General features: G+C 40.3%; 1 protein-coding gene across 1 annotated transcript in view; it reads right to left on the bottom strand.

Annotated features, from left to right (window-relative positions):
- grin3a (glutamate receptor, ionotropic, N-methyl-D-aspartate 3A) overlaps nt 1–14,033 on the bottom strand; it is a 109,877-nt gene that overhangs the window by 36,570 nt on the left and 59,274 nt on the right. The window contains exons 4-7 of the mRNA XM_036140116.1: nt 12,067–12,450; nt 11,791–11,936; nt 7,555–7,670; nt 4,501–4,652 (exon numbers count right to left, since the gene is read on the bottom strand). Of these exons, the coding sequence (XP_035996009.1) occupies nt 4,501–4,652; nt 7,555–7,670; nt 11,791–11,936; nt 12,067–12,450 (798 nt within the window). The remainder of the gene's footprint in view (nt 1–4,500; nt 4,653–7,554; nt 7,671–11,790; nt 11,937–12,066; nt 12,451–14,033) is intronic.

The raw sequence follows: 14,033 nt of genomic DNA, 5'->3' as shown, positions 1-14,033 counted from the left end.
TTATAAAAAAATGAAAATAATTACTCTGTTAATTACTTACTGTTACATTGAACCACAATCCCCTCATTTTCAATTTATTCCAGATCTAAACGTCTGATGAGCCTGAATCTATTATAATTTTCATTTCATCACATACAGTGTCTCAATGTGTAGGAATCCACATTTAAGATGCTACACATTTCACAATAGGCCACCTGTTGCCGTTTCCTGCAGCTGTGCCCGCATTCTCATAAGAAAACTATTTACTGCTGAACATGAAGAAGCTTGTGAAATGGGGCAAGCTGCAGTGATTACATTATAAAGTCCTATCGGAAAACCAAAGACGTGATGGATTGTGTTCCTCATTGCGGCATGTTAACTTGGCCAGCTACCTCTGACAAAGTTTTCTCTCAGGAAATTATTTGAGAAAAGAAGGGGGGAAAAAAAGAAAACACACCGGATTATGTATTTAACCCAGCCATTTTGAACTATGCAATGACGTTATCAGACTTTACTGAACCTGTTCCATAGGATGAAATACTGTGGTAAGACGGTAACACTCTTCTGTGTGACAATATTAAAGGGTCATTTATGTTAATAATTCCCTTACCTGTTGTAGTAAGACGGCATATCACTGTGAGCTTGTTGGAAAAGTAAATAAACCCTCCTAGCGGGGGAAGCCAAAAAGCCGGTAAGAAGTTCACTGTATCAATCTACCTCATCAGCTAATTTGGCAGATCAGCTAATCATGAGTCTGGCAGGAAAACTCTCAAACAATTATGAGACTTGGAAGCGCATTTCATTTTGATGCTGACAGTGAACCACTGACAGTTTCACACACACAGTCCAAAAGTTGACTCATTTCTTGGCCGAGCTAGAGTGGACCGTTGAGTTGCAGGTGATCTAGTAGATGGATACAGCCAGCAGACTCGATTAAGGTTAACTTCACATCGTAACAGGGTTGTGGTTAAGTTGGACCAAACAGCACTAACAAAGGCCTCTTGTGAAATTGCAGGCTGTTAATATTTTCTATCCATAACGTTATATCCCTACATGACTCTGAACAGATGGAATTTGTTCAGCAGAGCTCCACACATCCATCTGGGATTGCTCCACTGGAGATATAGAGATTTCGAAGGAGGGACCTTAACAAAATCTTGCATTTGATTGGATAAACCGCTTGTCCATCATCTTTACTTTTCCATTGCCACTGGAAAGGGGCTATTGTTGGCCGTTTGCTTCCTCACTGCGAGCCACCATTGTTGTCTGAATCCAACAGTAGCTTCTCGTGATACGTCACAATCCACGAAAATCCCGCCCGGTGATCCTGATTGGCCCGTCCATTTTATGGGTATTGAATCCCTCCCAGTGGCAGCGAGTCCAGATGGATGTGAGGAGCCGTGTGGAGCTCGCGGCTACTACATCCATCTGGCGAGAATCAGTTATTATGTTCCACTGATGTACTCAACACACGTTTGGCTACTGCTCCACCCCTCCTAGCAATTTAGTTATACTTCTCAACAAGCTTACTGTGAGATAAACACGTTTTCACGATGGGTAGGGAATATGTTCAATAACTTTGCAAAACAAAATTTCAAAGAACTGATACTAATCCTCTATCAGTGGCTTACGCTAATGAAGTGCACCAGAGAACGGCTTTAACCAACGGTAACATTACCATTTATGTAGTGAGCAGTTAGTGCTAGGCTATATTTAACAAGTGTTATGTTACGTACACAAATATCACTGGTCGTACAGAAACTGTGTTGTTTTAATCACACACTGGGACAAAAATTGGGACCCCAGTTTGCTGGGTTAGAGAAGAGTCTGGAAGTAGCTTTATAACTTACCAACCAACATTTTGGACTACAGAACAACCTTATTAGACTAGAATTGACTAGAATTCCACAAAAGAACATGTTTGTTCAGTCAAGATAATGTTAGCCTCTTACATGCTATGCAGTTAGCCCAAGCAAGTATTCTGCCTATTTTTTTTTTTTTTAAACGTGATCATTTCTAATGCAGCTGGTTCCTCTCCCGCTGTCGTTGGGCGTGGAGCAAGGCAGGGTACAACCTGGACTGTCTGTCACCATGCAGGCATGCAAATACACCTAGGGGAAAATTTAAAGGGAACAAAGACCTAGCAGTCCTGTTGTAATTTAGGACAGTGAGAACCATGCATGCACGGGGAGAACATAAAAATCCCAAATCGGGATTTGAGCCCAGCAGCTTTTGCTGCAAAGCAGTACTACCAACTGGGCCATCATGCTGATCCAATCAGCAAATAAAAACATTTTTTTTTTTATTTAGAGTGATTATGTTTCATAATTAAGATTAAAAGCTGGGGAACCACATTTTAAAGCTTTGCAGCAAATTATTTCCGTTATTTCAGTAAACTAACTTACAAACATCTGTATCATCTGTTTTCCTCACGATTCTTTTATGGCGTCAGATTAACTGTTTTGGAGTGACCGAGAGCTGGATTAGTCCCAGAGAGTTTGGCAAACTCACAGAAGGCAATTCATCCGATACTACTTTTTTTTTTTAATGTTCAGAATCTCCAGGCTTAATAAAAAAAGAAAAAAAAACATAAAATAAATAAATAGAAAATGCTGAGCAGCACTAAACTGTGCCAGGCTGCTCAGTAATTCAATGCTGCTTATATCACATGAAATTCATGCTGATGTTGTCGAGCTCACATTTCTAGTGCAGCGAATGTCGTGTGAAAGGTAACACAGATTTTAAAACCCAATTCTAGGTTACTCTGTTTTGTTTTTTATACAATTTCTGTACTATTGTTGATCTATCAGTGTATCACCTGTGTGGCAAAAGTTTATATTAAGTGACAGAAAGATAATGGTAAAGAAAAAATAAATTAGCTAAGCAGCTAAGGGAGGTTGGGTTGTGATGCTGAAAAATGAAATGCACCTGGGGCAATTTAATGTCTGCTACCACCGCAGATAGAATCTACAGCGCATCTAGGTGGCTACACACAAGAAAGTGTCTGACTTCGGCATTACCGGATGTACGGCATTGCAGTGTACCCTTTCTGCTACTGCTGTGACACTCGTGAGATGATTTTCGCTCAGATTGCATGCATATCGAGGTGATGCTGTAATTTGCAGCCACAAACCAGAGGAACCTTTTTAGTTAGATGGTATCATTAGCGACAGAAATTAGACTGACCTTCATCCAATTCAAAACAGTAATGCATTAAAATAATGACAAAGATGATGTGCAGTTTTACTCGGGAGCAATTTTCGGAAACTACAAAGCTGTAGCTAGTTAGAAAGATGGTAAGGTTAACAACGGTTAACCACTTGGAAATTATAGAACAGTGCGAACCGTGGCGCATTGATCGATTGTAGAGACACTTCTAGTTTAGCAGCTAGAAGGTCAGAGGCCAGTGGTCTCAATTAGAGAAGAGCAATCATTGTATAGGGAGATTGTGGAGTGCAGGGAGAAACCAACTCCTCTGTCCAACAGTCTAGACAGGAAACCTTTCTGTTTATTCATAATGCTTTGCAATAGTGTTCACAAGGCTAGAATGTCAAATGTTGTCATAATACAACCACAGAGTTCAATGTGGTAAAAGTAGCAGATGATTGAAGAGGAAGGATAGAAATAAATGATTTTCATCATTATTAAAAGATATAGATAAAAGTCTACAAATGTGGTGTAAATTTCAGGTCTGGCCGTTGACCCTCTGCCTCAGTTTCAAATCTTTTTCAGCCTCCAACGGGTTTCCTTGGAAGATTGCCCTTTATCATTTAGCCCCCTCCATATTGAGATAATCTCTAACCAGCTTCCCCTTCCCTGCAGATGAAAAGCATTCCTTCAGCATGATGCTGCCACCACCATGTCTTACAGCACATGGTACATTTACTCTGATATACCGTATTAGTTTTCTGCCACCTATTGTATTTTGCACATAGGCTAAAAAGTTCAATTTGGTTTCATTGAACAAAAGCCAGTTGTTTGACATCTTTGCTCTATCCCCTGTAAATGTGAATTTTTAAGGCTGTCTTTCAACTATGCTTTCTCCCTCTGTAAAGACCAGAACTGTGGAGTGCATGACTAGTTGTTGCACTGCCAGCAAATTATCCCAACTGGGCTGTGGATGTCTGCAGTTCCTCCAGCGTTAGTTTGGGTGGATTAATACTCTCCTTTCTTGGCTGCCAGTTTACCTGGATAGTCATGTCTCTTGTCAGCTGTTGGCCATACCACATACATTTACAGAACTACAATATCAAATAACACACAGGCAAACGTGTTTCAGCCATTTGCAATCCTGTGCAACTCTACATTTATGCACAGCCGTGTGTCAAATACAGTCAAACTGAAACACATTAAAACTTGTGTCTGTAACATGACGAAATGTGCAAACGTTCGAGGAGTACGAATACCCTGGCAAAGTTAAAATGTTGACAAGTCATCACCTTCGTGTTAGATTGCCCTTCATGTTTATGTGAGATAAACAGTAGCACACGCACCCCTTTCGCTCAGCACCTTCACGCTTACCTCGGTCACAGCAAAGCTGCGCTTTCCGCAGGGCACGACCTTGTACCATTTGTCATGCAGCATGTCCATGAAGCCGTCGGATTTGTACTGACTGACAAGCTCTGAGAAGTTGGACGTGAGCGGAGAGTTCTGGGGGAGGCCAATGCCGTAGCCTGCCCGTGGCGACACAGAAGCAAAGCAGACTCATTAACGGTTACACTTTTGTAGGAACACATATTTCACTTCTTTTGAGTAGGGACATAAATATCTTCACTGCTCCTCCGCATGCCTTGAAAGTGTGACGAATTGTGCAATAGCCAATTACAAAAGTACCCTGGTTGCACTGATTGATTCGTATTGTATCCTGAAGGCTTAAGGGTGCATTAAGTAATTAACAACAGCACTGGAATCTGTGGCTGTAGTGGCCTGTAATGGAAGCAGGTACCATGGGAACGTTTCCACAGTGGGAGGAAGAGGTTGGCTAAATGGACCAGGGATTAACTGTGGACTGTGGAGATTGTAAGCTTTTGAAAGCCAAAAGATTAACTACCGCACACATGTTGAGTGATTAATATTGTTAAATTTAGGGGTGTTTAAAATGAAAACTTCAGGATGTCTAAAGTAATTCAGATGAACCCCGTAAATTAATTATTTAAGAAGGTTGCTGTGTAGTTTATCTTAAAACCAAAGAGAGACAAGATAAATCAGAATATTTGAGTCACAATCTTAAATGGCGAGACGGTTAATAAGAAACACGTCACTTCTTCTTTCGGCCCTTTCGTTTCAGGGGTCAGCACAGTGAGTCATCTGTCTCCGTCTGACCCTAAACGCATCACTTCTTATTCAGAATAAATAGGTGTGACGTCTCCTTTCTGAATAAGAATGATTTTAATTGTTCACTGAGGGAAAAGTCTGAAATGAAATGGGATTTCTCTTGCTCCGCTCTACTGATTTGCACAACAGAAAACCATCAAAACTTTGTCCCAAGCTGAGCAGTGCCTCCCCATGTTTTTACTGATCTTGACAACGCGCTTGGTTACCGACATGTCTCAATGGATAAGAGGTCATCTTCTAATTGGAAAAAAAACAGGTTTGGTTGCTGCTGAGATTATCTTTGGAAACAGCTGATTAAAAACACAGAAGCGATTTCTAGAACCTACAAAAGGTGGAAATATATAACTATGTGTGAATAGTTTGTCCTTTATGATACCAAGGCAAACCAATGGCAACTGGTCATCTTGAGGCTAACTTAGACACAAGAAAAGCTTATCAGGGTTATGAATGCTAATTACTTTATGACTTAATGGCTTTGACAACACAAAGAAGTTTTTTTAAAAAAAGGTTGGAAACTATTCGACTAAAAAAACTTCTGCAAACTGAAATTAAATGGTCCAATACATTGCAATTGGTATAGAAATGTCTCATGTTTCAATAAGATGGGATATGTGTACAGGACTTATGGAGGCATCACTAATGGAGAAGAGATGTCATCATTTGATGTCAAAAGGCAAGTCTAGGTCAACTGATGTGGAAGATTCGTCGCAGACACAATTCACTTCAATTCACAATAAACGTCCTCTTAAGGATAAACAGGTTTAACTCATATCCTACTATATAGTACCCAATTCATCCCAAATTCAAATAAAACCTGTTATTTGTAATAAAACCCAAATTCAGATAAGATTACTTATAGTCCAGATGACAGTCGAATGTAGTTGAAATATCCCTCCTTGCCCCTGTCTACGCCCACTTATCCCTTGTTAGGGTAACAAGGGACCGGTTTCTATCCCAAACAATGAATGGGCAACAGGCGGGTAAACCCCTAACAGGTTGACCAAAAATAGATAAATTGTTCATAAAATAGTAGGTTTGCATTCATAAACAAAGTTTACATTTGCCAAGACCACACCAAGGAAATACTGTCTTATATATCCAAGCATCGCAGATCTCAATAAGATCTGAAGTTGCTGTCCAGGCACAGGCACTCCTCTCTGTACAACATCCCATGTCATCCTGCACTGCATTTCAACGACTGCCATCAACTGGATTATAGATTAGCTGTCAAAGCATGGCTTGGCATTAACACCTAATTTAAATAAAATTTCCGTAACCTTTCAGAGCAGTGGAAACGGACGTCAGACAAATTACCTGGGATTCCTTTGACCCTGATTAAACAAAAACCATGTATTTAAATCCCAGGACATTTGGAGTAAAGGGGTGTTTTCATATGATTTCATCTAGTAAGGACAAAAAAAAAAACCCCAATAACTTAAATCTCAGTTTTGCAGTAACACCAGTGACTATGGGTTCACTTATGGCACTGCTGAGAGGAAAGCACCAATGCGGGCTCTGCATCATTCTAATGTCTGCCAATAATTCAGAAACCCTAAACTGAGGTCCTCTTGTGACCAGCCAAGCCCCCTGATCTATCTCCAACAACCACACGAGAACATGTGGATATTAAGTCAGAACAACTTCACATCTAATGAACCTCAACGACCAGTCACAATGACCGTGGGCCTGTTTTATGCCTAACAGTTTGATGTCTTTCCACACCAAATACTTTCTTATACCTACTCCAAAGGTGTGCCCCACCCTCCTGACAGGACTTAATGATATTATGGAAACATGCAATAGTGATAATTGTATGTTATTATGATGATAATGTGGGAACAGTTAACCTACATTTCTATTCTTCTCTGTTTTTCTTCATTAACTGTACGTTTATATAAGCATTTCAGCCACTAAATCTATGTGCAGTGTGAGGGTATATCCAATTGGGCAAATGTGTTGTTTGAATGGAGATTGTAAATGCCTGCCACTTATTGCAATTATTACATCTGAACATATTTATATTGCCCTTAAAATTGCAATTCAATATATTGTATTGCTCCACTGCTGACTGTGTGCCTGTGCAACGATAAAAACCTTTCCAGTTAGCGTATTTACACATCTTGACAAGAACATATGAAACAGTTCTAAGATCTCAGCAGAGCTCTGAGTGCACTGCAATTGTTAAAATGTGTCCTGTTTATTTAACAAGTGCTTGTTAAGATAAGAACTTTCAGACATTACCTTCTATGGCAAAAGGTTTCCCCACTGTAAGTGTTTTACAGTCAGCATCTATGGAAACTTCATAGTCCAGCAGGGCTTTGTCCATGATGAATGCATCCAGTTTCTGAGGGTCAGCCCTGCAATAAGACAGACAGAGGACTATAGAGGAGTCACCATCATCCCTTACCCTGTTAATTAGCATTACAGTTACATTTTGTCCTGGAATGCTAAAGTTCACTGGTGCAATGGGGATTATTGAGATGAACACTTCAAATGTGAGGCAGTGAGCTGCACTAGGATATACACACCAAAATGTTATATCACAACAGTCATTATGGTATCGAATTTTATATATGATGTGATGCTTTGGATGTCACGTTGGGTCTTTTTTAACTGGCATATAAAAAACAAATGTGTGTTGATGCTACGAGCTAGATTACTATGTTTTGAAAACTTGAAAGATTAGTGTGGTCTCTTTGTCTGAAATAAATTTTCACCAGCTGGTGGTTTATCTATTTTTAAGGGGTTTCCATCCAACAATGGAAAATATTAAGAACTACTCTTCAAATGTGAGGAATTTAGGTATTGGGGAAGGCGTAACGCCAAGAAGCAGGATCTGGCCTAATTTTTCTTTGTACATTTCTCAGGAATACTTCAATACTATTTTTCAAATGAAAGCCAACATTAAAAATATTTGTAGAAATTTTAGTCTGGGATTGTTTTCATACTTTGGCATCGGCTAGCTTTTTAAGAAAAGTAATGATAAAGATTTACCAAAAAGAAATTGCTTTTCCCTCTTAAGTCCCTCAGAGAACAGCACGCTGACAGCAAAAGAAGCACAACAATGGTCTCTTAACTACACTGATGGGAAAGCATCTGGAGTGCACACAATGCGTTCCAGCATTCATCTACCACAGCAAGCTGTGCTAATTAAACAGGAGTGTTGACACAAATTCTCCAATCACTCCTCAGGCTAAAGAGCAAACACTGTGTGGCATTGTTCTGTAAAGCGTTACCGAGACTAAACCTGGAATTTCATATTGCATTCAAGGTTTGTCAGACATCGCGGCAACAGAGCAAATTACTGGTCTTCAAAATTTCGTGATGTTTTTTGTCTCCGTGGGTTTAACACGTCTGGCAAACTTCCTGAGCAAACTTCCTGCAGCAGGTGTTGTCTGAAACTTTTCAAGCAAAATATTCAATTTGCAATATCATTTTTGGACAAAAGAACTGCTATCTTAATATCAGATTATGGCTTTTGTTCTGCTATCCCGGAACTAGTTCGGTTTATTTAGGTATTCATCTCATGTGTAGCAGTTCTTATGCTTTCCTTTCAGATGTGGCTGCATCATTAGAAATTTGTTTAATTCGAAAAACCCGACAGCAATGAATACGGCATAGAAGTCTTGCAGGTTTTTCAAATGTCTTCAAAGAACCTTTCAAAATCTTATTCAAGTCTATGTACAATACTGAAGGTTGCCGTTAAAATGGCTTAGTCACAAAGTTCTGTCTTGTCTTGAGTGGCCTTGTATTTTCTTCCAGCTCTTTTTTGGACCACCAATAAATCACTGCCTGCCTGAAAGTTCAACCAGTTTATTTAGATTTTTATCAAATCTATTATAAAGAGTTAAATTATTAAAGCTCCCAAGTATGCCCTTCAGAAATGTCAACTTGTAAATGCTAAAAAAGACTGCTTTATGAACGCTATTGCACATTTTATTTTTCAAGGGCAGCATTTAAAATCATGTTCTGTCCCCAACCGAGTGGTTGGCAGCTCATTGAAACAGTTGCAAATACTTCCAGCCTTCATCCTGAATCCATTTTGTTAGCTAATGAACCCACCAACTTACTAGCTTGATTGAAAAATATTTCTCCTTTTCCTGAAATCTATTCTTTCCATGTTGAAAAGAAAATTGTGATAGAGCATGTTCTTTTGTGTAGCTGTGGAATTGATATTTTTACCACAACGTGTTCACTTTACTCTGGTGAAAACGTACAGGACCATAGGTACTAGGCATTCTGATAGTATAAAGTCATTTTCAATAAATTAAAAATATTGCTCCACTGAGGCCCGTTTCTCAGATTAAATGTACCTTTTGATAATAACAATCCTTAAGCAGTTGTTAAACAGAAATTTCATTGAGCCCAGATTTCGGTTTTATAAATGTGATTTATGGTCTGATGTAATTTTCTGATCTAAGACATTTAAGGAGCAACAAGCGATATTTCACCAACAGGTGGAGATGAAGCACTGTCTGTAGACCAAAAGAAGCAGTGTATCAAGCCAGCCTCTCTCTATTTGAGAACGTTTGATCCGTTGGGCGTGTTCTTCGCCATTTTGTGCCTGGCAGTAGCATTTTATGGGCAGGGAGTGGGGAAGCCCTGAGTGGCAGCTGTTCACATGCACGTACGTGCAAGACTGCCACCGGGTCAGTGCATAGAAAGTTCCAAGCATGATTTTTTTTGGCCAGACAGTCAAGGGAGATGACAGACCCTTCAATCATCTCATGAAAACTTAGCTTATGATCTAAGTGACTTAGGAGACTTGAGGTAGAATGGTTACTTAGTGCTGCTTTAAGTATCAGAGAGATGATCCGCAAAAGCTCAACAGGGATATATATGTAAAGGTAAATGAAGAATAACATGTAAACGGAGAATCAAATTGGATCAAAAGTCGATCCTTGAGGCACATCAGAACCGAACTCCTAGCAGAGTCAGGTTACAAGCTTTGTGAACAAGTCTTTACCAGGGCTCCAGGAAATTGTGGATGATGAGCTATCTGCTATTTTCAGAGACGTATGTGAATGTGATGGCCAATAATGATCAATTTAGCCTTATTCATTATAGATTTATGTTATATAGTAGATGGTATGGATGTTATCCAGTACAAGTTGGTTGTTTCAGTTAGAATTGCTAAATGAGCAATTGTTATGGCCCATTTTTCAACAGTCTAAAATAACATGTCAAAAATATCCATTGAACATATGGCTGGGCAGTAATATTAATTGACATGACAGGTTAAAACACAAGATAACTGATCCATGTAATTCTAACATCAATTATATGCTTCTTTTAAAGGAGGGTAGTGCAAGTTTTCAAGTTAAATATTACTATTTTTCCCGATACAATCATTTATATTTGCCCAGTTTGTAAATTAGTTATCCTCTATTTACCACAGTTGCTTCTATAGGTTGTCAGTTTATGAGAGAGTGATTTGGGCCGAATCCTCTGGGCATGTGTGTGACGTGCTGCACGCTCTCGTTCACCTGGCTGCTTTGTTGATATATTTCAACATATTTATAGCTTTCTTACCTCAGAAGACATTACACCTCTAAATGAAAGACCTGTGCCGTCGCAGCGGCAGATGCTTTTCCTCTTCTCCCACGTACGCGCACAACACCGGTGTCGTTTCAACTTGTCGCCACAGGGGGCAGACGTCTGCAAAAGTCCTGGAACTCACGCTATGCTCCTTTAAGTTTGTACATTCCTGTTTGGTGTTTTTATGTCCTCTCCAAATGTCTGCTTCTTCTGTCTTTACACTTTTTGTTCTTTTTTTTCACTTAGTGCTCTCCTGTTATAACACTAAACAGTGGTATTATGCTATAACTCTAAAAAGCACAATGAAATCACTGGTATATAATGCCTCACTCCTGGTTTACTCCACTTTAACACAATGGTTAGTCCCGAAGCTCACTTTTATGCTGTCTTGATGGCAAGTTGTAATTCTCTGAAGATGACATTATTCCTGTGATGCTCTAATCAGTATTTAGCAAGTTCAGTGCTATATACGTTATATAAATATATTTAGAACAATCTTTTCATGCTTTCAAATTGTGTCCTTGCCACGGCCTGTGTTGCAGCTGGCTTTTCTCACTATATTCAGCCATGCTCCACAGGGATGCCAGTTGAATGCTGAAGCAGCTTAGGATGACAGCAGTGGCAGGGTAAAGAGGAGGATGGGTTCTGAATGCGAACAGACATGCCTGTGGTGGGGAATGACAGCAATGGGGTGTAAATATGTCCCCCTTTTTCTTTTTCTTTTTTATAAATGTTGACATTCCTTAGGCATGCATGCATGCATCTTCCGTTTTATCAAGGAAGATGCAATATTCACGTTTGCAGAGATGACAGAGAGAGATATCTTAGCTGGGTTAACATAGTGAAAGATGACATTAAAGTAAGGATCTGGGAAAACTCACTTTTGTTTGTGCCTGCATGATATACAATATAAACCCTCTTTCTGTGCTTCTGTCTTACTTTAGATTATGTATGCCGTCTGGTGTTGCTGGGACATTGTATCTTCTCATATACTCGTGCATCTCAGGGAAACTCTTCTTGACGTAGTCCTCTGCGCTGCTTTCTCTCACTGTAGCAAAGCGGAATCCCTGAGAGGGATGGTGCAACTGCAGAGGTGAAGAAAGAAACCAAGGTTTCACCTTTAGAAGGTCTATGAATTAATCAACGGTTAACTGATTAGTGCAACGATACAACCAAATGCGGAAAAACAGTGTTCATGGGGTGTATTTCTTTTACCTTTGGATCATGTATCCCTGACAGCTGCTCATAGGTCTTCTCCCCGACCATGACGGCAGCCAAGTTGGCAGTGTAGGTGGACAGGCAAAAGAGACAAAAGATTGCCCAGAGGTTCATCAGCAGGCGACCAGTCCAGCACTTGGGGGGCTTGATGGCTACCGTTCTTCCAAAGAGGATTGCGTAGCATACGTTTAGGGCCGAGGAGAAAGAGAAGACACGGTTGCGATTGCGTCCACGAGGCGTCATTCCGAAGGGGCTGTGCCACTCGTACAGGGTGAGGAAGACAGCGGTGACGTGGAGGGAAACAAAGATGCCCAGCCACATGGACCAATGGAGGGGCCACATGAAGGCGCCAATGGGTGCCGCTGTGTCACGGGTACGGACCTAGGCAGGACAGGCGAAAGTTGGAAGAAACTTTAGAGCTGGTCTGACTGAAAGTTGAAATATCCATGCTTATCATGAACAGCTTTTAAGTTGCTAAATATTGCATTGTTTGTTTTAAAGTACCAGGACAAAAAAAGACACATTTGGAAACACCTCATTCGGTTTTCAGACCACTGATGGCATTGAAGTGCAAACATTAGGTGTATTTTCTCTTTTCTTTTTATGGTGGAAGTTTTTGTTCCATTGTGCTTAAACATTGAAATCGCCAAAGGTGGCCCAGTTTTAACACCCGATTCACAGCTATTCTTTAGGAAACGTGTGTCGGCGGCTTTTTAGCTCTGTAACTCAGAAACCAAAATGTCATGGACAGGCTCAGAGCCAGTGTCACCTTACAGAGGGAACGTGTGGGCCCTTATAGCTTTGTGGCTATTTCACTTGTTAACGATTCACATTACGGATCTCGGGTCTCATTTATAAAACTTGTGCGTGCACAAAATGGGGCCTGACACGTGCGTATGTCACTTTCCACGGCAAAGCTGGACTCTAAAGAAATAAAATGAAAAATGGAAACTGGGAAATTGGCGACGCAGATGTTAAAGTGGTGAATCGCATTCAAATTGCATCATCATTCCTTTCAAACTACAAATTCACTCCGTATCAGACTTTAATCATAGACTGACTTCATCATAAACATTCACAACTGCAGTGTTATTCATGCAGGCGCTGGTGACACATAACTATACAAATGGACCTTACAAATACATAAAAGTCCCTAAGCCATCTTAAATCTTGAGAGTCCACACATTTTATCAGGGTTGGCCAATTACAATAACTGCTATAATTGGCCAAATCCAGTTGTGCGTAATGCACGGTTGGAAGACCTTGTAGGGGAGATTTAGAAGGAAACTCTGCTTCGGGGATCAAATATTTCTTGGCCAATGATGATGACTGGTCAATATGCTGCTTTAGGCTGAGCATTGCATCCTGCTATACCCTGCAGGGGAGACTGACTACAGCTCCCTCCCAGGTGCTGAAAGGCGGCCCTCCATCCCCCAGAGCGCAGTGCGCTTACTGCTCACACCCATGCAGCTCTTAGCGACCATCAGCTTCCCAAAATGTTTTTTTTTTTTTTTTAGGTGGTGGTGGTGGGGAAATCGTAGATAAAACAGGTTTGCTCGTACAGCATGTGTTGTCCAGTCAGAAGGCAAACCCAACATAACACACACAGGGTGTGTGTTATGTTGGGTTTGCCGGTTTGGGTTTGGGTGGGGGGCCACCGGCTCTGCTGCAAGTGATGCATTGATACTAGTTTTAATTAAATCAATTTCCTATTTTCATTAGATAAGCTTGTTTTATGTAATGTAAGCTGAGGAGTCTTCTTGTTTGACATTAGATCTCAAATAGATTTTTGTCATTATTTCATTATCTGGAGATGAGGGTCTTAATTCTTAATAAGATTATACTAAGATGACCCCAGCATGGTTACTCCTACAGTTTCAATGTCTCATTACCTTGAGCTACTGAGATCTTAAGCTTGTTTTTGCCATCATTACAGTGTCTTTATCTCATTAGATTGATCATGA

This window comes from Fundulus heteroclitus, chromosome 8, assembly GCF_011125445.2.
Source record: "Fundulus heteroclitus isolate FHET01 chromosome 8, MU-UCD_Fhet_4.1, whole genome shotgun sequence".
Classification (NCBI taxonomy): domain Eukaryota; kingdom Metazoa; phylum Chordata; class Actinopteri; order Cyprinodontiformes; family Fundulidae; genus Fundulus; species Fundulus heteroclitus.
Note: the sequence above shows the minus strand (reverse complement) of the source record. Positions and strands in the feature narration are given on the sequence as shown.